General features: G+C 38.8%; 1 protein-coding gene across 1 annotated transcript in view; it reads right to left on the bottom strand.

The window, feature by feature from the left end:
* LOC126178550 (structural maintenance of chromosomes protein 3) overlaps positions 1 to 25,738 on the bottom strand; it is a 190,674-nt gene that overhangs the window by 141,365 nt on the left and 23,571 nt on the right. The window contains exons 4-6 of the mRNA XM_049924540.1: positions 12,466 to 12,605; positions 5,521 to 5,679; positions 1,853 to 1,964 (exon numbers count right to left, since the gene is read on the bottom strand). Of these exons, the coding sequence (XP_049780497.1) occupies positions 1,853 to 1,964; positions 5,521 to 5,679; positions 12,466 to 12,605 (411 nt within the window). The remainder of the gene's footprint in view (positions 1 to 1,852; positions 1,965 to 5,520; positions 5,680 to 12,465; positions 12,606 to 25,738) is intronic.

Raw genomic sequence — 25,738 nt, 5'->3', positions numbered from 1 at the left:
AATAGGGTATGTGCATGCAGTGTGCAGACACAGGAGGCCGTAGTTTGCAATAACTGAAGATGCTAATGGCCACAGTCAGCCATCTGCAGGTCTGCGGCAGTGAAGAAGGCTAATGCCTCAAGGTGTGGCGGCAGCAGAGAAACTGGTGCAATACATGGAACACTTCAGGTATCGCTGGTTTTGCCCACAGGCTCTGCTGTCGAGGCAGCTCCCAGTGTACCTGATGCGAGAGATCCATGCTCACTGCAGTGTGTGTGATGGGTTGTTATGCAGTCAAGTCACTAGAGGTGGAGAATCAACGTGGAGGTTGGCCATCTGGACTCACTCACTCACTCTGTGAGTGGAAAGAGGGTAAATCCTTTGACAGGGTCTGAGTAGGCTCACATGGGGGGTGTTTACTAATTGTCGGGAGGTACAATATTAGCATGTTATGGGGCCTTTTAGGGAAACAGCGCCCAGGTATGGAAAGAGTCCCAGTGTGCACTCGGTGCCAGGAGGTCTCGTCTCAGAAGTGAGGAGGTCCTGCCTGCAGCTATCGAGGGTGCAGGGTGCAATAGTCTGCAAGTTGTTGCTTATATCGGTACCAATAAAGCCTGTCACTTGAATTCTGCAGACATCCACAGTTCCTACAGGTGGCAGGCGAAAGTGGTGAAGATTGCTGGCTTCGTTTGTGGGGGGCAAGAAGAGTTCACAATTTACAGTATTGCACTCAAGAGTTGATCGAGGTCCTTTGGTTGAAATCCTCCACTTGGCTCCAAACCAGAGGCTTCATCGATTGTACGATGGTCATTACTGCAGATATCTGGACCTGTGCTACGAGGTGGAGAGCATTGGACTCCTCTTCCTCCTGACAGATCACAAGTGGACTACACTAAGGCAGCAGCTACTTGGAAAGCAGAATACATTGTTTTTAAGGCTCAGCAGTAGTTTGAGGCTCTCCAATGAACACTTGCCAGTTGATATTTTAAAAGTAAATTTTCAAAGTATTTGTATCAAAATTCCTGAACTTACTGCCCTCCAGGAAGTCTGTTGTGCTCAAATTATTCTTGGAACAGAGAACTGGCTGAAACTTGAAGTAGGAAACACCTAAATGCATAGTACCTTTCGCATCTATATTGACATGAGAATGTGACATTATTACTTCATCTCTTGCTTCCAAACATGTTGTCTGACTGCCGCTCTCTCACTAGCTGTGCAGAAAGAGCAGCCGACATACCCCCTTTCATTTCTATCATACCTCACGGTGAGCACTGACATCACTTGTGCACAGAACACGAAGTATATCATGAACTCCTATTTAGACTTTTACCATCTCCTGCGGAAAGGTATACCAATTTTGAATATTTGTTCATCTTTAGAGTCAACCGAATTCTGACTACAAATGGATTCAGGTCAACTGCGGTTTAAACATGGTATATGTTCACAAAAAGCCACAGTACGCAGCATACATGCCCATGATTGGCAGCATGATGAAAACTGCTGCTCTCAGCCAAGATGGTGTGTCACTGTTCCCACTCTAACCCTTCCAAATTCCTCAAAATAAATTTTCACATGCAGCCCATTGCCGAAGTTTCATATGTAGCTCTAAGACTGTCACTATATTAACCTATAACACAACGTAACAACACTGACCTCAGTAACAATAGTTTAATCTGCATATCTAAGATGACCCTGTATTTTTTGTACCCCAAATTTGGGAGAAAACATTATCTTATAATTGGATAAAATACGGTATTAGCTTCTGGTTCCAACATTTTTATTTCTGGAAAACCTAAACAAAGAGAAGTTTATGTGATTTGTAGAAATCATGAACTAAAGGTTATAAGTTTCCGTACATTCTAAGAAAATATACCTTTCAAAATGGCCTTTGACTCTTCCCTCCTTTCATCATACACTCTTGTGCCAGCCACTTCTCGTAGTAACTTCAACCTATGTGAATCTGGTGCTGTAGCCATTTGGTTAATCTAGAAATAAAATTGCAATAAATTATATATTATTTTGTCAAAATAATGTATCTGAATAAAGTCATATTTCAGAACCACCAAGAGCTGCTGATAACATAATTCTTCATTAACTACAGGTTTCAATCATCTGAGCATCTTCAGGTATAATAAAATTTTTTACTGTACAGTTGGCATGGCAATGCGATATCAAATAACAATCATCCTGTGACAACGGTAAATCAATAATGCCACGGATTGTGAAAGGATCACTGTTTTAATAAATCCATCTCAACTGCATAATACTTTATTTTTAGTTCCACACTCGGATTTGGTACCTTATTCCATTTTCAAGTGGACTTACATATGGTGAAAGCACATATCAGCAACAATTCAAATATAAGAGTACAAGACCAGTAAAAGCTTCTGTCAGGCGCACAGTTTTTCATTTTCTGTAACAACTGTATTGACAATGCTCACACTTATGATACATTACGAAATAACCTGTACTAGATATTCTATTGTATTTACAGTTCACGCACTAGCATACAGTTTGACACTTTAATTTTTAATGTGCTTCATTAATTAAATTTAAACTGTTACGGACACAGGCTTCTTATTATGTAGGACCATTTATAAATGTTATGAGATACTGAAACTAGTTGTGGAGTTCAAAATAAATATATGATGAAGCTTCTGCCAATAAATTAGTCTGCTGGAAGAATGCGGAGCACATTGTATGTAGGGAATACTCTAGCACCAATCTGAGCTCTGGAATTTGTAAGTGTCACCATGGTGACAGTGCTGCACTGCCACTCCTATGACTCAAGGCTGCACATGGTGGCTCTCAGTGGCTGAAAAGTGACTGTCCTGTGTCCAGCATTTGTTGTGGATCGTGATTTACTAATACAGATTGTGTTAACAGTGCAATGTAAAGTGTCATATTGTTAATGTCAAACATATATGATACGGCCTCTTCCTAAGACCACAGGAAAGTAGACAGCGGCATTACCTCAAAGAGCCAATCCTGTGAGCTCGAATATAATGTACAAGGGTGGTTTGAAAATTTCTTGGAATCATCACGAGAGATCAGTGCTAGCGTGACTTGTTCACATGATATTCATAAGACTGTTGTCTGTAAACACGTGCCACGTCAGTGCTCTCGGAACAGAGCTGTGGTGATGACGTGGCTCTGTTGTTTTTCCCACACAGTGATTTGTGAAGATGGAAAAAGTCGAGATTCGAACAGTGATTAAGTACTTCGTAAAGAAAGGTATGAAGGCAATGGACATTCATGCCGATTTCCAGAATACACTGGGAGACTATGCTCCTTCATATTCAACTGTTGCCAAGTGAATAAATGAATTTAAATTTGGTTGGGAGAGCTTATATGACGATCCATGCAGTGGTGAGCCAAGATGTGTCACTACTTCAGAAATAATTGCAAAAATGCACAAAATGGTCATGGAGGATCACTGATCGAAAGTGCGTGAAATTGCTCACACTTGCCAGATGTCACCTGAAAGAAAGTGTTTCTCACATTTTAACTGAAGAATTAGAAATGAAAAAAATTATCTACAAGATGGGTGCCGCGACCCTTGATGCTGGATCAAAAACACATGAGAATGGACATATCGGAACAATGTTTGCCCCATTTTAGGAGAAATGAAGAAGATTTTCTGTGCCGCTTTGTGATTGCAGATGAAAGTTGGGTGCACTACTATATCCCAGAGACAAAACAACAGTCAAAGCAGTGGAAAAATGCTGACTCTCCACCACCAAAGAAGGCAAAGATAATTCCTTCGGCGGGAAAGGCCATGGCATCAGTGTTCTGGAATGCAAACGGGATTTTGTTTGTAGGTTATCTCCCCACCGGGGAAACAAACGTAAAAAAACTGGAGAAGACTATGCTAACCTCCTGGACAAACTGCAACGAAAGATACGCGAAAAAAGGCTAGCTTTAGCAAGGAAGAAAGTCATCTTCCAGCAAGACAACGCGTGCCCACAAACATGTGCCGTCACCATGGCAAAATTACTCAGACTAAAGTATGATTGGTTGCCAGACCCGCCTTATTCATCTGATATGGTTCTGTCGGGCTTCCATCTCTTTCCAAAACTGAAAATTTTTCTTGGTGGACAAAGATTCACTTCAAACAACGAACTGATAGCCGGAGTTGACAACTATAGAACACTTCATACCACCCGCATAAACACTATTCTGAGGAAGAAAGGAATAACAGCGAGCCCCTGAGTTGTTGAAGCACTGAGAATTGGAACAACCTCTGCGTAGAAAATGAAGACGGACAAGTGTGCTGCAGAGCTATCAGAGCAAACTGCTGCTTTTTTGACCCCGGTAAAAACCAGTGTGTGTGCTGCTAAAATGATGAAACTTCATAATTTTCAAGAGAGCACCATCTGACTATTACACATACAAAAAATACATCACCTGGAAGAAGCTACTTTGGCTGGAGAAAACATGGATAAATGCTGGTCATTACAGGCTGACTGTGTGGGCTGCACTGTGCGAGGAACAACGAAATCTCCAGTTGTAAAAGATAGTGAGCTCATTTTTTTTTATACACTGGAACAATTCGTGGGTTTGTTCCAAATGTTGTTGTTGTTTACATCAAAGAAATCTGGGGGCTACTACAAAGGAATTATGGCAACAAAATGTAAAATGTGGTTCGTACACTCTTTGCTTCCAAATATGGGAAAGAAATCAACAATCATATTTAATAATGCACCATATAATTTTGTTTAACTAAACAAAGCCCATACATGCAGCAGCAGAAAGAGTGTCATTGTAGACTGGCTAGACAAGAACAGAATCTATCTGATAGCAAATGTAAAAGGCAAAATTGTTAGAACTCGTGAAACAGCATACATCATGTATTATCATTTAAGACATTGACAAAATTGCAGAAGACAATCATCATAAAGTGTTGTGTCTTCCACCATACCACTGGTATTTCAATGCTACAGAATTCATGTGGGCTCAGGTGACACCGTAAGTTGCAGACAGAAATAAAAGTTTTAAGTTTAAGGATGTCGCATTTTTAGTGCATGAGGCATTGGGCAGTATTACTCCCACAAAATGGAACATTATTGTCAAAAGTACATGGTACATCTTGGAAGATGCAGGGCAATGAAAAGATTACTGGCACAAAGAGTCTTTGAACACTGTGGAGTCTACTCTCCCCCTTAACATGCAGGTAAGAAAAGCACCTACACATTAAAATATGTATCAAAATACTGGAACATCATAATCTTTATTTTGTTTTAACATATGTTTCCAAACCTTTTCTTTTTTATTATGAAGAGAGTATGTTTCAATCCCCTGAAGCTGTCAACATTTTTTGACGCTTTACTACTACGAAACAGTAGCGGCTCTACAATTTTCCGGTGTGATATTTGTACTTGGGCAACTGACACACTGTGACATTATTTCACTGGCCTGTCTATAGTTACCAACTGCGTTTAGAGAGATTTATTTACTACAATATTGCACATTAACTTTTATAATGACATAGAAACAACTCATTAGTGTATAACACTCTTTTTCCCCCCTTTGCTTGCTTACCTTTCCCTGCTTTACAATGTAATAAGGATTAGAACGTGAGAAACCAGCAGATTCTAGCAAATTCATCACATCACTTCTTGGTACTATTTTTTTATTCAAGAAGTACTGGTCCTTTTTAGCTCCAATCACCCGACGTAAATAAACCTCCTCTTTATCGATCTGCAAGACAAATACAAACATTGCATCAATATACAGAACGGTGCTGCGCTATAAATTAAAAATTCATAATACTAGAGAAAGGGGAACTGAAAAGCAAGCAAATGCTATGTGTAAGTCACTGAAATTAGTCTGTTGTTGCAAGTTCTCTGTGACAACACTAGGATGACATGCTGGAAGTTAACAGCCCGAGTCTGTGAAGCTATTATTTCATGTATAAACAAAATTTCTGAATCTGTGCCAAATAAGCAATTGCATTTAAGTCATTATATAGTCCTTGGAACATGATTTTCACTTACTGAAGGGGCCCCAGTATTTTTACACCACTACCACTAGCTTATACGATAGTTGTAATAATCTATATCAGGCGTGGGCAACCTTTCGTTATCCGCAGGTCTAATCTGCATACTTACTTAAGCTCGTGGGCTACCTCGTCACAGGACATGCATAGAGGCAAAACTATAGCATCTGTGACATTAATGTTTATGGAGTAATGCACCTATATGAATGGGACATGTTTCTCAATATACCACACCAACAAATTATGCCTCAAAACATGTTTCGGGAGTACATTCATTTTATGTTTACCCAGAAAACAGTAAAATTGATACCACTGAGAGGAAAACGAAAAACCGTGAAATACTGTGACATTGTATAAATCTGACACTGCAGACATTATGAATTCATCAAAGAGCTAAACAGAAGTGACTTGCTAGCAGAGTCCCTATCAAGTGAAAATTGAAAAACTATTTAACAGCATTCATACTTTTTAATTCAAAACCGAGAAAGACCTCCCTACCTAGTACCAACTACCTGGGTTATGCTACAGATAAGAGGTAAGGCAACCAACATTAGTTGGTACCTAGCACCGATTAGCTGGGCTATGTTACCACACCCCTTCTCTGCAGCATAGCCCAGCTAATCGGTACTAGGTTGGGAAATTTTTGTTTGTTTGTTTTAAATTAACAAGTACAAATGCCATAATACAGTGTTCTCATTTCCACTATTTAAAATCTAAATGACTTGACCTTGGCACATATCAACTGTATTAAACATCAAACTGGAAAAAGGCAAACAACAGAACGTCAAACTGTCAAACTGAAAATACTGCCTTCACTCAGGTAATATATGTTGATAATACTGAAAATACTTTGGTAGCCACCAATACTTTTCATCAATAATTCTTGCCCTCAGACAATCATGATATTGATATACTGACAATAATACTGAATATGTGACAGCTGCTTAACTTTTGTGTGGCATTTCTAGCATTGTAGATGATAGGTATGAATCTTATTTTGTTAGCACTGCACACTATGGCTGAAAGTGCTCAAACCAGTACAGCAGAGCTCACTAAAACTTTTACAGACTGTACAGCCAATAAGAAAGGAGGACTCAAGTGACATGGTAACAGAGCCCCTAACACACAAGTTTGAGGGTACAGCATCCATGATGGTGAAGCTTATGGATAATATATTTTTAAACTGTGTGCTAAGTTTTCTGACAGACCACTGCAATAAACTGTACCTTTTCAAGAAAATGAATATTATAAATAGAAACTCTCAAAACTAAACACAAGAATACAGGGCAGCAAAATGTGTGAAATATGACGGCTTTGGGGAAAAAACAGAGAGAGAGAGAGAGAGAGAGAGAGAGAGAGAGAGAGAGACAAGAGGAGGAGGAGGAGGAGGAGGAGAAGTGTCACATGACTTGACAGCAACATCCTTGGTCAAAACTGTATTGTCTGTGACTGTTTGTGGTTGGTGCCTTGCTTCCTGATAAGTCATTGAAATAACATGTACCTCAAAATGCACCTCTTCAAGAACACTTGAATATTATCTTGCGAAGAGACTCGTGTGAAACACTGTAACTTTTGTCTAAATACAGTACACCGAACACACAAATTTTGCAGGTTAATGTGCGCTCTGAGCCCGAATATTTAATACAATGGTGTTCATACCTGGATTTATATCATTGACACAGAGTCTTAAAGTATTTTTTCACATTGTCATCTGTTAACCTCATATGTACACTCCTGGAAATGGAAAAAAGAACACATTGACACCGGTGTGTCAGACCCACCATACTTGCTCCGGACACTGCGAGAGGGCTGTACAAGCAATGATCACACGCACGGCACAGCGGACACACCAGGAACCGCGGTGTTGGCCGTCTAATGGCGCTAGCTGCGCAGCATTTGTGCACCGCCGCCGTCAGTGTCAGCCAGTTTGCCGTGGCATACGGAGCTCCATCGCAGTCTTTAACACTGGTAGCATGCCGCGACAGCGTGGACGTGAACCGTATGTGCAGTTGACGGACTTTGAGTGAGGGCGTATAGTGGGCATGCGGGAGGCTGGGTGGACGTACCGCCTAACTGCTCAACACGTGGGGCGTGAGGTCTCCACAGTACATCGATGTTGTCGCCAGTGGTCGGCGGAAGATGCGCGTGCCCGTCGACCTGGGACCGGACCGCAGCGACGCACGGAAGCACGCCAAGACCGTAGGATCCTACGCAGTGCCGTAGGGGACCGCACCGCCACTTCCCAGCAAATTAGGGACACTGTTGCTCCTGGGGTATCGGCGAGGACCATTCGCAACCGTCTCCATGAAGCTGGGCTACGGTCCCGCACACCGTTAGGCCGTCTTCCGCTCACGCCCCAACATCGTGCAGCCCGCCTCCAGTGGTGTCGCGACAGGCGTGAATGGAGGGACGAATGGAAACGTGTCGTCTTCAGCGATGAGAGTCGCTTCTGCCTTGGTGCCAATGATGGTCGTATGCGTGTTTGGCGCCGTGCAGGTGAGCGCCACAATCAGGACTGCATACGACCGAGGCACACAGGGCCAACACCCGGCATCATGGTGTGGGGAGCGATCTCCTACACCGGCCGTACACCACTGGTGATCGTCGAGGGGACACTGAATAGTGCACGGTACATCCAAACCGTCATCGAACCCATCGTTCTACCATTCCTAGACCGGCAAGGGAACTTGCTGTTCCAACAGGACAATGCACGTCCGCATGTATCCCGTGCCACCCAACGTGCTATAGAAGGTGTAAGTCAACTACCCTGGCCAGCAAGATCTCCGGATCTGTCCCCCATTGAGCATGTTTGGGACTGGATGAAGCGTCGTCTCACGCGGTCTGCACGTCCAGCACGAACGCCGGTCCAACTGAGGCGCCAGGTGGAAATGGCATGGCAAGCCGTTCCACAGGACTACATCCAGCATCTCTACGATCGTCTCCATGGGAGAATAGCAGCCTGCATTGCTGCGAAAGGTGGATATACACTGTACTAGTGCCGACATTGTGCATGCTCTGTTGCCTGTGTCTATGTGCCTGTGGTTCTGTCAGTGTGATCATGTGATGTATCTGATCCCAGGAATGTGTGAATAAAGTTTCCCTTTCCTGGGACAATGAATTCACGGTGTTCTTATTTCAATTTCCAGGAGTGTATTTACATATATATCATATGTATTTATTTACTTCCATGAGAGAGAAAATTGCTCACAATTGTATGTTCTTCTATAAAGACAGAGTTCCTTTCCTGCAAACGATCTCAGTTGGGGATATTTTTCTTCATACTAAGATTCGACCACAGCTCTTATTCAAATTTCGATTTTAAAGAAAAATTTTCCTGAAGTTTAATTTGTTCCAGTTGAAGGAATTTTGCCTTTTCTATGTCACAATTTATTGGGTAAGTAAATACGGCAAAAGTGCTTTCTGCATTGCTCACATGAAAAAATGTTGTGGTCAAATACATTAACAAGGATTTCAGTTCATAAGCATAAATAACATAACTAACATTTTCCTGAGCAGATATTGTTGGAAAACGATATGTTTTCAGCTCATATCTACATTTCTGACAAGTGCTTCTTTGCCTGAAAAGCTTCCAGATGGTCGTATAATTCATGAACTAACTGGCCTTGTTTCTAGAGTTTGTAATTGAAGCCATTTTAATGACAAATCCTTTAGGCTCATTTACATCAGCTACTGGTTTCTCTCTGATAGCCATACAAGATCTTCTATTTCTTGTCAGGGATCATAAAAATATTTCAGCATTTTGCCATTGCCCAGCTCACGGAACCACATTCAAATGGCTCTGAGCACTATGTGACTTAACTTCTAAGGTCATCAGTCGCCTAGAACTTAGAACTAATTAAACCTAACTAACCTAAGGACATCACACACATCCATGCCCGAGGCAGGATTCGAACCTGCGACCGTAGTGGTCACGCGGTTCCAGACTGAAGCGCCTTTAACCGCACGGCCACACCGGCCGGCGGAACCACATTACTGACAATTTTAATTTTGTCTTTCCGCAATTGCTCTGTAAGCTGTGTTGAACGATGTGTTTCACAAAAAGTGCCTTTTCACTTTATATTCCTTCATAACAGATAGTGATTCACTACACAACAGACAAACAAGTTTATCTTTGTATATGGTAAAGGAATAATCCCCCGTACATTTCTCCTGGAATTGGTGATACCCAGTATCTACTTTTCTCTTCTTAATGCCACACATTTTGTGAACAAACTAAGTGAAAATGTACGGAAACTCTTGCACAAAATTAACAAACGACTAGCACAGAACTCTATACGTGAAATGATAACAGATGACTAGTTTGTTCACCAAGTCATGGCCTCTGCTGCCATTCTTCAAATCGATGCATTTTAAGAGTAGTCTAATTTTTGTGCCATTGTTGCAAACTACCAACACCTGTATCTATCAATGTGGAGCACAGACATAGAGAGTAAGCAGTAAATAGCATGCTTGAGTTATCAGTACTGATCCAGAGGCGAAAACACTTCTCCCAAAATCCCTTCCAGGTGGTAAGCTGTTTCCCCCCTCTCCACTCAACATGGACCATAGCTTCATGCTCAGATCTGAAACGTGTTTCTCTTTGTTGTCCAAATCCCGAGGCAGCTAAATAGCATTGCACACATGCACAGAAAGACACTGGTCTGTGTCATGAGCTGCAAACAACAAATCATCCGAGTGTCGACAGAAATACCCCGAGCGAATGCCTCGCTCTCTCTCTCTCCCACAAATTTCTTCTGTGGGGTGAACTGGAACCAATTGCAAGTTGGATCCGGCCTGTGGACTGCTAGTCCACCGATAATCTAAATACTGACAATCACATTTATAATGAATGTGCTGCAGAAACAACACTGGAGAACAACCAGATGCCATATCTCACATATACTTGTACTCAATGGAGGCCAAGGATGGTAACTGTGATGGCCAGGAGAGTTGACATCATCTCAGAGAGTGTGCCTGTTACAGTGAGAAGTGACACCATAAGAGCATCTACACAAAGGGCCAAACGATGTCTGGATGTACACTGTTTAGCGTTCCCTCGACTAACTACATAGATATATGGTTATTGAAAACTACGGATCTTCAAAACATGATGTCCAAGTTATTCCTGTAGTTATTACCTGACATTCTGATGGTTGCTGCTTCCTTTGCCAATGGCACACCTGTTAGTGGCCATCACTGACATGAAGGCAGAATCCATTGTGATTAATAAACAAAACTTTGTACCATTCAACCCTTCAGTTGCTCCCCATTCTACACTATTCTAGGTGGGTTGCATGATAACAGGAAGACTGTTAACTGATACTGCTGCACATAGCCCAGTTTTCAACAAACAGTACTTGTTAGTGCAACACTGGTCCTAATTAGGACTGTACTTCAGCAATGACTGCTCATTTGGTGAGGCGATCAAGATGTGGGTCTTTATGCACTGTCACTAAGAGGCAGAATGATGAATAAGTGCTCCTTTCTTAGATAACTATTCATAGCATCAACACTGTTACCTCACACCAAAAGTACTGACCAATTCTATGGGAATGTTTGAATGATACTGCCGCCATGTGACTGAAAAAACTATATAACTATCATGATTTCAGCCTTAAGCCATTATCAAGTACAACAATGTTGGGTATAAGTAGACTTTGTTAAGTGATGCCATTTCAAGATCTACTGAACTGGGTATTGCAACATGTAGATAAGTACAAAATCACCAAACTGTATGGTAGACAGACAGAAAACATGTTTTCCAGCCATAAAACAACTGAGCCACAGAATGAACATCAATACAGTATTTATATGTGCAGTGAACACGGTCTGAACATCCATTGTACTGCCTCGTGCCAATTATCCCATCAAAATATACTGTTTATTTGAATCACTGGCTTTACCACCTAATAACTGCCACACAGGGATACAGTCTTTCTACATTAGATGTTTATTTACTACTAACGGATTTTACAACAGTAGAATTAATTGTAATTCGCTACCAAATAAAGAGAACTAAAATGTTTGCAGCAATGGTAAACATAAAAACTTAAGGACAGTTTTACTTACAGAATTTCAACTCTACAAACTGAATTGCGTATACTTTTTGCCTACACTATATTTGTTCCTACAATACTGCTACAGTTTTCTATTTCAACACTACTTTCTATTCCAGAACAACTTATTATAACTTTACTCCTGGTAGCATGAAATACATTTCTCAAAAACACATTTGCTTTCTGTACATAGCACAGGTACAAAACTGCATATATGATGTCTGTGATGCAGCCAGCACAGATTATTATATCTATTTGTTGGCAATTTGTATCTATGCAAGACATTTGCACTTTTGGCTTTGACGTTACCATTTGTATTAACAATTGGTCACAATACATAAGTGATTTTTATGTGCAAGTCGTGGCATCTAATGCTTCGGTTATTATTTCAGTTTTATGTCAAAAAAAGTATATAAATTTGTACAGACTTACTGGTAGTCGTCCATCGGTATTGTCAAAAATAATCTCTACATAGGCATTCAGAACACGTGGACCGGTACCCTCATGTAGGAGAGCCTGCCTCTGCTCTGGCCTGAGATGAGAGAATTCATCACTCAACACGAACTGGATTGCTATAAAATGAAAACAAAAATAATTCAATCAAAAATTCAATTAATATTTAAACAGTAAATAGGATGTTCAACCTACAAAACGTATAGTGAATCCCACGGACATTCTGATTTACAAAGTCTGTTGCATCTGTCAATCATATTCATCATAATATTAAGGTACAACTGTAGTCAAAATGATTAATTTAAAATGGACTATCACTGACACTATCACTGACAAATCCAACTCCACTTAAGACAAGGGACACTTGTAAGTTTCATTGTCACAGTGAAATGCACACGATAAAACATGTGCTTGATGTATTTTGCATTGTAGCATTGCCAGCCTGCTCTTTGTCCCACACCACATGCTGTAGCTATTCTCTTTCCTTGTGGTCCATATAGAGACAAGAAAACACACAGGATCTGAGTTAAGATGGAAATGGGGGAAATGGACTCAATTCATTCCGTAATGAATGGTGGAATAGTTTCGAGATTTCACAACAAATGATCCTGGGTGCTTACACAAGTCAGTACCCATCAAGTATTCCCCTTACTTCAAATCAATGCTGAATTGATATGTCTGTCTGTGTAGCCTGGCAGGGCAGGATGAGAGTTTGGTTTGTGAAGATACTTTTTTCTGAAAGTGGGGGTATTTGCTGCTGCATCCTACAGACCCCTGCACTGGGTATGCACTTCCAGGGAACACTGTTTCTGCATCTCTCTCTCTCTCTCTCTCAAAAACTTCCAATACTCGGAACACAATCTCTGTAATCCATTATCACAATGTTTCTGTTTGCTTTATATCAGCCACAATGAACATTACAACAGAAAAACAACCATCACATATGTGGAATAACTCAAAATGATACAGGCAGATATTGCAGAATAATGCTATTGGCTAATGTGTCATGTGCCGCACTGCTGCTTTGTAATGCCACACCATCTGCATTGTTACATGCACACTACTCTAGTGGAACTGAAGTGCTAACTAACTCTTTTATCAGCAGTCGCTTCTTTGGCAGTTAGGTATCTACCTCTTCAACTAAACTGGAAATGTTCATTTCTCCTCAGGCACTAACTGTGGCATTTCCCACACAAAGCAAGTTGGGATATTTCTACTTCCCCTCTTGTTTTGCCATCTGCCTCCTTAAAATTCATTTTTTCATGTCTGACTAATTGCCATTAACATACATGAGTATACTCTGCATTTTCATAAAAGAGGAAGGTTGGCCCTCAGTTTTAAAGAATATGACACCAGATCTAATTTTGTGCTTCGTTTTATGTATGTAATTGATTTTCTAATTTATTTTGACTATTGCTAGTTTATATCTTTCATTATAGGATGAAATCAGTATTTGTTTGATAACTTAAATTCTTTTGTTGACTTATAAACAAATATAAATTCTATAATAATTATAAACATTTGGGAGAATAACTAATAGTGTTCTTTAATGATCTATTTGGCTGTATTCAAAAACATGTTAGCAAAGCCAGCCCTTAATAATTTCCAAAGTAATTGCCAATTTTGTCCAAAGTATTGTTTGCATAACTATATCTGTTAATTTCATCATTTGTTTAAATAATTCGGCCCAACTCTCATGGTAGAAGAAGCTGTCAAAAAGAACCAATTTTTTGATACATGAAGTTAATTGAATAAGTTAAGTTTCAATTGTAATTTCTGTAAATTTAACATCGAACAACGTAGTTTCAGTGCCTATTATTGTGAGGATATATAAGGGCCCAATTTTGGCCCCAAGTCAGTCAGTCCACGGCTGAGTTTCAGGCAAGGAAACCGAGTTGGTTAGATCAGCAACAACACATCCACTTAACTGTGAAATAAATGTAGTAGGCCGTGAGCTAAAACAATGACTGTGTCTGTTCAATATGTACCATATTATGAGGCAAGAAATGTGTGGTTAGGTTTTCACTGCTCGTAGATGTTCAATGGTAAACTATTGCAGCAGTATCTTGATGTTTGCCTGCAAACTTATCAAAAGTTAACCAATAGTGAACTGGCATATTAACTGTGTATATTGGGGTGTTGTGAACAGCAAAAGTGAAGAACTGTGAAACGCAACTGTGCACCTGTTGGCTACATCATTTACAGTAGTCAGTATTGAACTTCCAACCCCCTTTTTTCAGCCAGTATCACTACTTAGTACACCGACACCGAGGACTATCAATGAAGAAATAAAGCAGGTGAACGTCACACAGTGGTTAAGCATTCAAAGTTTGCCTTTCACAAGTACATCTTTTGATAGCATTCTACTGTTGATGGTCTTCTGATAGGTGTAAGAAGATCAGAAAATGCTCATATAAGTATAAATCACTGGCCACTCCACTCTATTCAGGAGACCCTAGCAAGAGCTCAATGGTAAAGAAGGGCCTAATAGTTATGTTGGTGTGTGTATTGTTCTTAATGTTTAGAAGACATACGCCCGATAGTACAATGTACTCAATAAATAAATTAATGGAGCAGATGACAGAGAACTTATATTTCAAGCATTAAAGTAACACATAAGACGAAATGAATTTAACAATAAAATGAGTAAGGACATCTCTGGGTAATATAAATGATGTACGGTATATTGTTAAATTTGGTTGACATAGGAACAGCTTGAAAATCAAAAGCAAAGGGACTATGTGACATGGTTTTGGTCAATGATACTTTTATGTTTTCCCCATTTAAACCACATTTCCCACAGACAGTATACCCATCTAGTATAGGGACATTAGAATGTTTAAAACGGCATATGAACATGCAGATCTTGTTCAGTTCCTGCTACTCACCTAACTTCGCCTTATGAATGGTTCGTCACTGTAAACTCCAGCCCCTTCTGTTCCTTCACCAGCCACACTTATGACAACACAACTTTCTCACACTTAGGAGCCATCACTAATAAAAATACGGGCAGGTGTGACCTGCCTGAAAATGGGTGTTCTCGATCTTCCCCTTCCTTTCTTTCTGTGTTCTTAGAGGTTCCCTTGGTCTGGGAGGCACAGCAGAAATTGTAGTTGAAGTATTTGGCACTAGATGGTGCGAGCATGCTATTCAAGGGTTAACTACTACTTTTTTGTATGCCTTTGCGAGAAGTTATTACATGATTTTTAAGAAAGTGATGTTGATTTATTGGAGGATGATGATTTGCAGCATTCTGTTGATTACATAGACTTTATTCAAGTAGTAGTTTCTGAATGCTGAGGTAAGGAATACAGATACCAAAATACACAATATATTTTCCTCAGGTTCCAATCAAAGAGCTTTCAACACATAATTACTGTAGGAAGCAATTTTTTTTGCTAATACTACTTTTATTGTAGATTCAGATGAGGAAAATGCATGCCGAAGTTCTTCAAAAGCAAGTACTGCAACTATTCCTGTTGATACTATATACTGATCATGTACCAGATATCTATCCATTCTCAAGACAATCTGGAAAGCAAACTTTCACATCAATGACAATTCAGTAGCTAAGAAGAAAAGGGGCAGCTGGCTATGACTTACTACACAAGGTGAGACCCTTCCTGGATTCGATGTCTGCTAATTTCCAGCATGCATATGCTCTACCTCAAAATATCACAATAGATGAAAGCATATGCAAATTTTGTGGCCATGTGTTTTTGAAAAAGTACATGCCACAGAAGCCAAATAAATGTGGGATAAAAGTGTACATGTTATCAGTGCCAGATACAGGTTACATCTGGAATTTTCCTCTTTACGCACGTGAGAGGACTAACGAAGTGACACTCGTAAAGCCATTGCTTGCGAATCTGTCAGGAAAAGGTTAAACCATTTTTACAGACAGGTTCTACAACAGTCCAGTCCTTGATTCAGAACTGGAAGCTGCAAAAACTGTGCTCATGTGAACTACAAGAACATCTTGACAGGGATTACCTTGTGCTATAAAAGATCCAAAACTTCAGCGAGGTGAACTAATTTTTACACATAAAGAAAATATCTCAGCATCCTTTTGGAAAGACAAACAAAATGTGTACATAATAAGTACAAGACATGCTGCTGAGGTGGTGACCTTCACTAATGAGAGAGGCAGGGAGAAGTCAAAGCCAGCCCGTGTGGTGGACTATAATAAAAACAAATTGGCTGTTTACTTATCAGACCAGCAACTGTCACATGGGACATTTGAGCATCAAACTGTGAAGTGGCAGAGAAAATTGGCATTCCATATAACACTAATGGTGATGGTAAATTTGTGTACATTGTACAATAAGGTAACTGGAAAATACCTCACAACAACACAGTTGAAGACAATTATCTGTGCAGATCTTGCAGAAAGCAGAGATTTTGAACCATGACCTGGTACATTGGAACTCTCCATGCTCTCAACTGAAAACCATTCCCTGGAAAAGATTGAGACAGAAATAGGGAAGAGACAGAAACAAAAACAATGTGTAGTGTGTTCTTTTGGAGGCAAAAAACATGCTGAAGAAGTGTGGTGCATAGACACAAGCTACCAGTGTAGTAGTGAAGTAGAATTGTGCAAAGTAACGTGTTTTAAAATTTATCAGACAAAAAACATAATTGCATCTTAAAATGAAGCCAAAGGAGATTACTATGGATAAAATAAGCAGTATACATCATTATTAAAATCTTTGTGTAAAAAAAGAAGAAGAAGAAGAAGAAGAAGAAAGAGGGAGGGAGGGGGTGTAGTGGGACACGAAATTGAAGCGTCACGCATCCACCGGTGTCAGCCCAGTTTGCAGGTGAATATAAGTTAATTAAGTGTTTTGTTTATGTATTTTTTGTAATATTTTGTAATGGTTGTGAATTGTCTAAAGTTTTGTATTTTTTTTTTATTTTTTTATGTACGGAGAGGGCGACGCAACAAACGGAGACAGCATCTTCGCTTCCGGGACCAGAGAGAAAACTGCTGGCCACTATACATCGCGGGTCGACAGCCAAAGAGCAACAGAAGATCCTGAAACCGAGTTGTTGCGTCGTGCTTCTAAAAATAAAATAAATGAGATTTTGTAATGTTTTTTACAACAATGATATCATAGGAAGTTTAATCTTATTGAAAATGTTAGTTTTGTCGCGTCAAGGCTCGGGTTCACGTCTGTATGTAGGAAGATAATAAACTGGTGGATGCTATTAAAGTTGAAATACGTGTTCTGAGGATTTATTTATGAAGAATTATGTGAATGAATTAATAATATATTTGACGAGATTATTGAATTTTGACAGTGTTCATCGCGACTTTGAATCTCAAAAGTTTTTTTTAATGTGGTTCTAATATCGATTAAATCAAGATAAAGTGTATCAATATAATTTCTGAGGAGAAACAAACGACATCTAAATTTGAAAAAAAGTTTACACAAACCAATTGGCCCGAGTGACGTAATTCTGGGCATACGACTCAAATGATGTTTTACAGTTTCGTTCAAGAACCATTCTGAGATAATTTAAAAAGAATATAAATAATTTTGAAGTGGGTTGTAACTGACGTAGGTGACGAAGTCTGCACATGGTCATATGTCGAAAGAAAATCATTTATAAGAAACTTACGTCGTTACACTACACCGTGGCGACCTTATAAACAGGACTTGTGTGCAACTAAGGCACACAGGTACGAAACAAAACATCAAGAGTCCTTCGGAAGTCAACGCGAGTTTTTGTGGAGCCTTCACCAGCCAGCGGCAGCTTCGTGGGTGTGGGCATCTGACGGAGCGCAGCCAAGCAGTACGGTCACGCAGTTATTCCACGAGAAGGCGCATCTGTTGGGCAGCAGCTGAACGCTGCAAACCCCGACAACCTTTTTTCTCCCTAAACTAACAGGCCCAGTACATCAGTTGGTGGGCGTTCCTCCGGCTGGTATTAGACGTGTTGCTGAGGGCTTCGCCTGTCTACGGTGGTGCCAGGCGTGGTTGCAGCCAGTGACGTCTCCGGTGTTCGACTCAGCGTCCTGCCGGTTGCGGAAGCGGGGTCGCAGCATCTCAGCGGCTGCATCGACGGCTGTTACATCTGCAGCCCATAGCAGAACACTGATCATCGAGAACTACAAATTACAATATTAGTGTCCGGTGAGTCTGTTTCAAGTTGGAAGTGGAGTGTTGTACATAGGGAGTGTGCTTTTACAGGATTGTTGATTACAAGTCTGCGTGTGTAACTAGTTAATATCTTACAATAATGGCGGGAAGTGAAATGTCAGACGAAGAGCAATCTATGTCCGATAGGAGCATGAGATCCCTTTTTAGGGCAATCGCTAAATTGAAACAATCTAATGACGAATCTACTGCTAGATTAAAAGAGGAACTAAAACAGGAATTAAAACAGTCTAACGAAGAATCTATTACTAGATTAAAACAGTCTAACGACAAATCTACGGCTAGATTAAAAGAGGAACTTAAAGGGGAGCTAACAAAATCGACAGACAGGTTACAGGAACATCTTAATGAAACCAGTCGAGAATTAAGTGATAAAATAGAGGCTTCTAAAGTTGAAATGCAGGAAAAACTAGTAGGACTTAGTAATAAGATTGCTGGTAATTGTAAAAGGTTAGAAGAACATATCCAGGAATCACGTGAGGAAAAAGCTCGCATGCGAAATGATATTACTGACTTAACCGAGAGACTAGATAATGTCAATATCTTAGTTGTAAATGAAATACAGAAAAATAACGATATGTTACGAGATGAATTTTCTATGCAAACAGAAACTGTTCGTAGAGAATTATTAGAATCTATTAAAGAGGTCTCTACCAAACCTGTAGAGATTTCTTCAATAGATAATGTAGAATTAGAGACATTAATGCATCAAGTAGAAAAAGATCATACTGAAATAGAAAACATGAAATTTTTAATTACTGAAATATGCAGTAACCTTGAGACCTCCAAAGATAATAACATTGACGAAGGTACAGAGCGTTCACATCGTGAACACAGTGAAGAATCGATATTAGCTAATCGTGTATCCAAAACAGAAATGCGAATACAGGAAATTACTAAACAGTTATCGGAATTAGATAATAATGAAAACATTTCAAGTAGTAGAAGCAATAAAGTAATCAGAGACAACAGTCGCATCGAGTTTGCTAGCTCGGACGACAACAATACGAATAAAGAAATCACGGCAAGCCAATCCGATGCAACTCCGTCTCTGCAATCTAAACAAAATCCAACTATGTTGTCTCTTGCAGAATGTTTGGATGATATAACGACAAATTCAAATGTAGCAAGTTGATTTCCTGTATTCAAACCAGGAGGCGAACTTCACCCTATAATCTTCATAAAAGCTTTTGAAACCTCATTATCTCCTAAATGGAGTAATGAAAAACGGATTCAATTTGTAATAGGACATTTAGAAGCAGAAGCTGCGGAATGGGCAGTACTGCATAGAACTGAATTTAGGGACTGGGATGATTTTGTTAAGCAGTTTAAACAACATTATTGGTCAAGAGGAAAACAACAACACTTAACTTTAGAGTTGCTAGACCCTCCTCCATATTCTAAACGGTGGGGAGGTTATAGGAATTATTTCGAATGGCATTTAAACCGTGCTAAATTAATTGAAGAACCAATTATTGAAAGTCACCTAATACGAGTCCTAATTAGTAGGTTACCATATTATGTAAAGGAAAGAATGATAGAAAGAGAATGGTCACAACCTTGCGAATTATTAGGATATTTAGAACAGTTAGATATACTTAACAGAGAAAGGGAAGACGAGAAATTTAGATTTGGTAGAAATGACAATCCTCGAAATAATAATAATCCAGAACCACGAAAATTTAACAACAACAATCATAGCCGGTTTTGTTATATAAAACGTCAATCTAAAGATAAAGAGAGCCAACAAAATCATGGTAATAACTCTAAAATGCGGAAATTACGCAGTAACGATAATGAGATAAATCATCCTCAGGTAATTAATGAAGGTCAAGTTGTAGGTGACGTTATCATAGAAAGTTAGGAAAACTAGTAAAGTCCTTTAGTACGGGTCAACTAAAGGGAACTGTTGGTCAAGATTATACAAGACCCAATTGCAATTTACCATTAAGCTGCCAACCTTACCTGTAACTGGGGTGAAAATTATAGGAGTTACTGGTAAAAGAAGTCAAAATATTACTGAGGAAGTTTATTTAACTTTTGAAATTGCTAAACAATTAATTGCTCACTCTGTACTTGTCGTAGCCAACTTAAATGTGGCCATAATTTTAGGTATAGATTGGCTGTGTAAATATAAAGCTATATTAGATTTTAAAGACTCTTCCTTAACCATCCATAAGGAGGCATGTGCTTTTAAAGTGAGGTTTTCTGATAATCAAGTACCTGAAAATTGCTACGAATCCTTACAGATTAAGTACGCACAGACCATGAACCTATTAACAGATTTTAGTGATCTTGAATATGAAGTATACCAATGTGAGGCTAGTAATAGTATCGGAACCGAAGTGAAAGAGAAATGTTATTCTACGAATTGTCTATCGGAACAAGAAAAGGAAGAGTTGGAATCTTTGTTGTTAGAATTTAGAGCCGTCTTCTCAGATGAACTGGGGAGAATTAAAGATTATGTTTGTAAACTTAAGATTAAAGATCAAAAACCATTCTTTAAGAAACCTTATCCTATTCCAGTACAATTCAAAGAACCGGCTAGTAGAGAAATAAGTAAGATGCTAGAACAAAACATTATCGAACGATCATGTAGCGCTTTTAACAGTCCTTTGTGGGTAGTTAAGAAAGCTACTGGTGGGGTATGACTGGTTCTGGATGCCCGTGAATTAAATAAAATTATAGAGATGGAAAGAGACAGACCTATTCCTATGGAGGACGTACTTCTTAAGGTTGCTGGTTCTCGTTATATGAGTACAATGGATCTAACCGCTGGCTACCATCAAGTAATATTACACCCGGATTCACGGCAATATACGGCTTTTCTTTTTGAAGGCAGATCATATCAGTTCCAAGTTTTACCTTTTGGACTTAATATATCAGTGTCAACTTTCATTAGGGCATTAGATTCTGCTTTGGGTCAGCAATTGTTACAAAAGATTATTTTATATGTGGATGATATTTTGGTAGCCACTAAAACGTGGGAAGAACACGTAACGATATTACGGGAATTGTTTGACCATTTAATTGACAGAGGAATTACGTTAAAATTATCTAAGTCTTACTTCGGAAAGGAGGAAGTGAGATTTTTGGGGCATATAGTGGACAGTAAAGGTATTAGGCCAGACCCAGCACGTATTGAAGCTATTGCTCTATGCCCGAGTCCTAGAAATCGGAAACAACTGAAATCATTCTTAGGAATGGTAGGATTTCTGAGAAGATTTCTTCCAGGGCAGGATATTGTTAATCCTAAATTACTGGATTTATTAAAAGAGAAGTCAGTATGGCTCTGGGGAAAAGAGGAAGAGGAAGTTTTTAATAAGATAAAAGGAGCGTTAACAGAAGCCAAAATGTTATACCATCCAGATTTCAATCAGGACTTTTGTATGTGTACAGATGCCTCTGATTATGGTGTGTCTTGCGTAATATTCCAAGGTGATCTGACCGATGAAAAGGGATTATATCGGCCTATTGGATTCGCTAGTAGAACTTTAAATAAACATGAAAGAAATTATTTTGTAACCGAGAAGGAAGCTCTCGCAGTGGTATGGGGTTTTCAACGATTTAGAGGATTATTAATGGGAAGAAAAACAATTGTATATACTGATCATCAGGCTTTAATCTTTTTGAACAATTGTCGGTTACTTCACCGTAGACTATTACGTTGGGTATTATGCTTGCAAGAATTTCAGTACGAAATTAGGTATATAAAAGGATCTCAGAATGTAGTTTCGGATGCTTTGTCAAGACTTCCAGTAGGAATGGAGAATATTAACATTGCAGAAGAACCAGGAACAAATTACCATGTTTATTTCCTTTTAACTCAGGATAACGAACGTAAGGTTAAACGGATAGTAACTGCTATTAGATGCGATCAAAGAAATGATGATCAATATAGGGACCTTATACAAAACCTTAATAATGGGGACGAAACAGTTAACACCCGGGGTATGTGGTTATATTTGAACGACTTGTTGTATTGGAAAGCACAGAGGGAACACCAGACATGGAAAATCTGCATTCCGAAAACTGTTGTGTACGAGTTAATTACTTATATTCATGAAGGTTACGGGCATTTTGGAATTCATAAATGTATTAAACATTTAATGAAGTATTATTATTTCAAAAATATGTCCCGTATTGTGAGAAGTATTATTAGGGCTTGTGAAACCTGTCAAAAGGTTAAAGTTAATAACAAATCTAAGAGTTATAAATTATATGCTGTAATTCCTCGACGTCTGTGGGATCTACTGTCATTAGATTTTTTCGGCCCTCTGCCTCGTAGTTCAGGAGGATTTACTTATGTGTTTGTTGTAATGGAATGTTGGTCCAAGCATGTGAAGCTATACACTTTGAAACGAGCGAATACAGCAAGCGTTATACGCTGCCTCACCCGAAATTACTTTGTTAACTGGGGCATTCCTAAACGACTTATGTCTGACAACGGTAGTGCCTTTATTAGTCAAAAGTTTCATGATATGATAAAACAATATGGAATCAAACATGTCTTAATTTCGAAATATCACCCTCAAAGTAATTTAGTAGAAAGAGTCATGAAAGAATTAGGACGATTATGTAGAACTTATTGTGCACGTAAACATACTCGGTGGGCCAAACTAATGCCTGAATTCGAAAAGATATTAAATGAATTACCTCACCTAACGACGGGATTATCACCAATAGAAATTTTAGGCAAATGAATAATAAGTGAGCCTTTACTAGCTGCTCTACCTTGGCCACCAGTAAATGAGATCCAACAATGCATCCCAGACGAAAAAGTTTGCGAACAGATTGTTAAAAATGCCGAATGGAGAATTAAAAGTTATAATCAACATGCTACTGAACCCTCATTTCAGGTAGGAGATCTTGTGTTAGTACGATCTCATCCTAAAAGTTCAAAGATCAGTAAGGAATGTAGAAAATTCTTCTTTATCTTTGAAGGTCCATATGTTGTACATAAGATTGTACATCCCAAAGCGTTACTTCTTATGGAACCTTCATCAGGTGTAATTAAAGGATTATATAGTGTCGATCAAATGAAACCCTTCATTCCTAAATAAGTTAATATTTAGTATAAGTTACATACGGAAGAGCGTTCATAGTTTATTCATGTGAAGTTTTCGTGATAGTTACGTGTTATTTTAAAGAAATGACAGGAAGCTTAAACAAGTGTTCTACAATAATCTACCGGTACTTCAAAAAGAGAAAGATAGCTAAAAGGGAATTTATATGGAAGAAATTTTGTTATTAGGTCAGAAGGAATTTTGTATATTTTTATATTTACTCGGATAGTAGGAACCAAAGGGGATGGTTAATAATTTTAGGGACCATGGGCATCCAGAGCTATATGGCTCACGAGAACATAGCACAGTGCCTTTAATAGAGATTTGTAATAGTGTTAATATAGAACACACCAAACGGGGCTCTCTCGCTTGTTTCTCCTAAATAAATTGCCATTACCCAACAAAGTGTCCGAAGGTATAGAAAGCCGTGCCGAGATTCTAAAGAAAGTTTTGCTTGATTTCTTCTTGACCTCAGGCTAAATAGTGAACTAGGGAAAAGAATGACGTAAAGTAAATAGTACTATTAGTTATTGTGAGAAACTTATTAGTAATATACATTTTTGGAAAGAATAACTCTAGTAAATGAATAAAACTGAAACTAATCTATCACAATTTGAACGCTCTGTCCTAATGTAACAACGTTAAAGAACGTACTATATTAAATGAAAAGGAGTAATCTCCATATATTCGGTTATGAATCACCATAATAGCACAATTAAGAGTAAATGACAAATAGTCACAACAATATCGTAGTAAAAGGATTAAATCTATCTAAGAGCAAGGACTCTAGATTACGTGAAATGTGAGGAAAATGTATTAACAGTTAAATATTGCATATAGAAAAAGTTTTATTTTCGGTTAAAACCTGACAAACTGCGCTTGTGGGTGGGGTATGTAGTGGGACGCGAAATTGAAGCGTCACCCATCCACCGGTGTCAGCCCAGTTTGCAGGTGAATATAAGTTAATTAAGTGTTTTGTTTATGTATTTTTTGTAATATTTTGTAATGGTTGTGAATTGTCTAAAGTTTTGTATTTTTTTTTTTTATTTTTTTATGTACGGAGAGGGCGACGCAACAAACGGAGACAGCATCTTCGCTTCCGGGACCAGAGAGAAAACTGCTGGCCACTATACGTCGCGGGTCGACAGCCAAAGAGCAACAGAAGATCCTGAAACCGAGTTGTTGCGTCGTGCTTCTAAAAATAAAATAAATGAGATTTTGTAATGTTTTTTACAACAATGATATCATAGGAAGTTTAATCTTATTGAAAATGTTAGTTTTGTCGCGTCAAGGCTCGGGTTCACGTCTGTATGTAGGAAGATAATAAACTGGTGGATGCTATTAAAGTTGAAATACGTGTTCTGAGGATTTATTTATGAAGAATTATGTGAATGAATTAATAATATATATTTGACGAGATTATTGAATTTTGACAGTGTTCATCGTGACTTTGAATCTCAAAAGTTTTTTTAATGTGGTTCTAATATCGATTAAATCAAGATAAAGTGTATCAATATAATTTCTGAGGAGAAACAAACGACATCTAAATTTGAAAAAAAGTTTACACAAACCAATTGGCCCGAGTGACGTAATTCTGGGCATACGACTCAAATGATGTTTTACAGTTTCGTTCAAGAACCATTCTGAGATAATTTAAAAAGAATATAAATAATTTTGAAGTGGGTTGTAACTGACGTAGGTGACGAAGTCTGCACATGGTCATATGTCGAAAGAAAATCATTTATAAGAAACTTACGTCGTTACACTACAGGGGGAGGGAAGGGGAGTTTTCGTTTGGAAATTACTGTGAAACCCCTATCTCATGTTTTTGTGCGGTCCGTCACTTAAAAAAACACATAACAGGAAAATGCGGAATCGAGGAAAACATTAACTGCCCCCTCAAAGTATGTGCAAAAATACATGTGACTGGTATATATGATTACAAATTGCAATCCTCTCCAATACATTGTATAAAGTCTGAATAAGTGAAGGAAATTAAATGTACAACACCATGTTTATACAATA

This window comes from Schistocerca cancellata, chromosome 1, assembly GCF_023864275.1.
Source record: "Schistocerca cancellata isolate TAMUIC-IGC-003103 chromosome 1, iqSchCanc2.1, whole genome shotgun sequence".
In the NCBI taxonomy this organism is placed as follows: Eukaryota; Metazoa; Arthropoda; class Insecta; order Orthoptera; family Acrididae; genus Schistocerca; species Schistocerca cancellata.
Note: the sequence above shows the minus strand (reverse complement) of the source record. Positions and strands in the feature narration are given on the sequence as shown.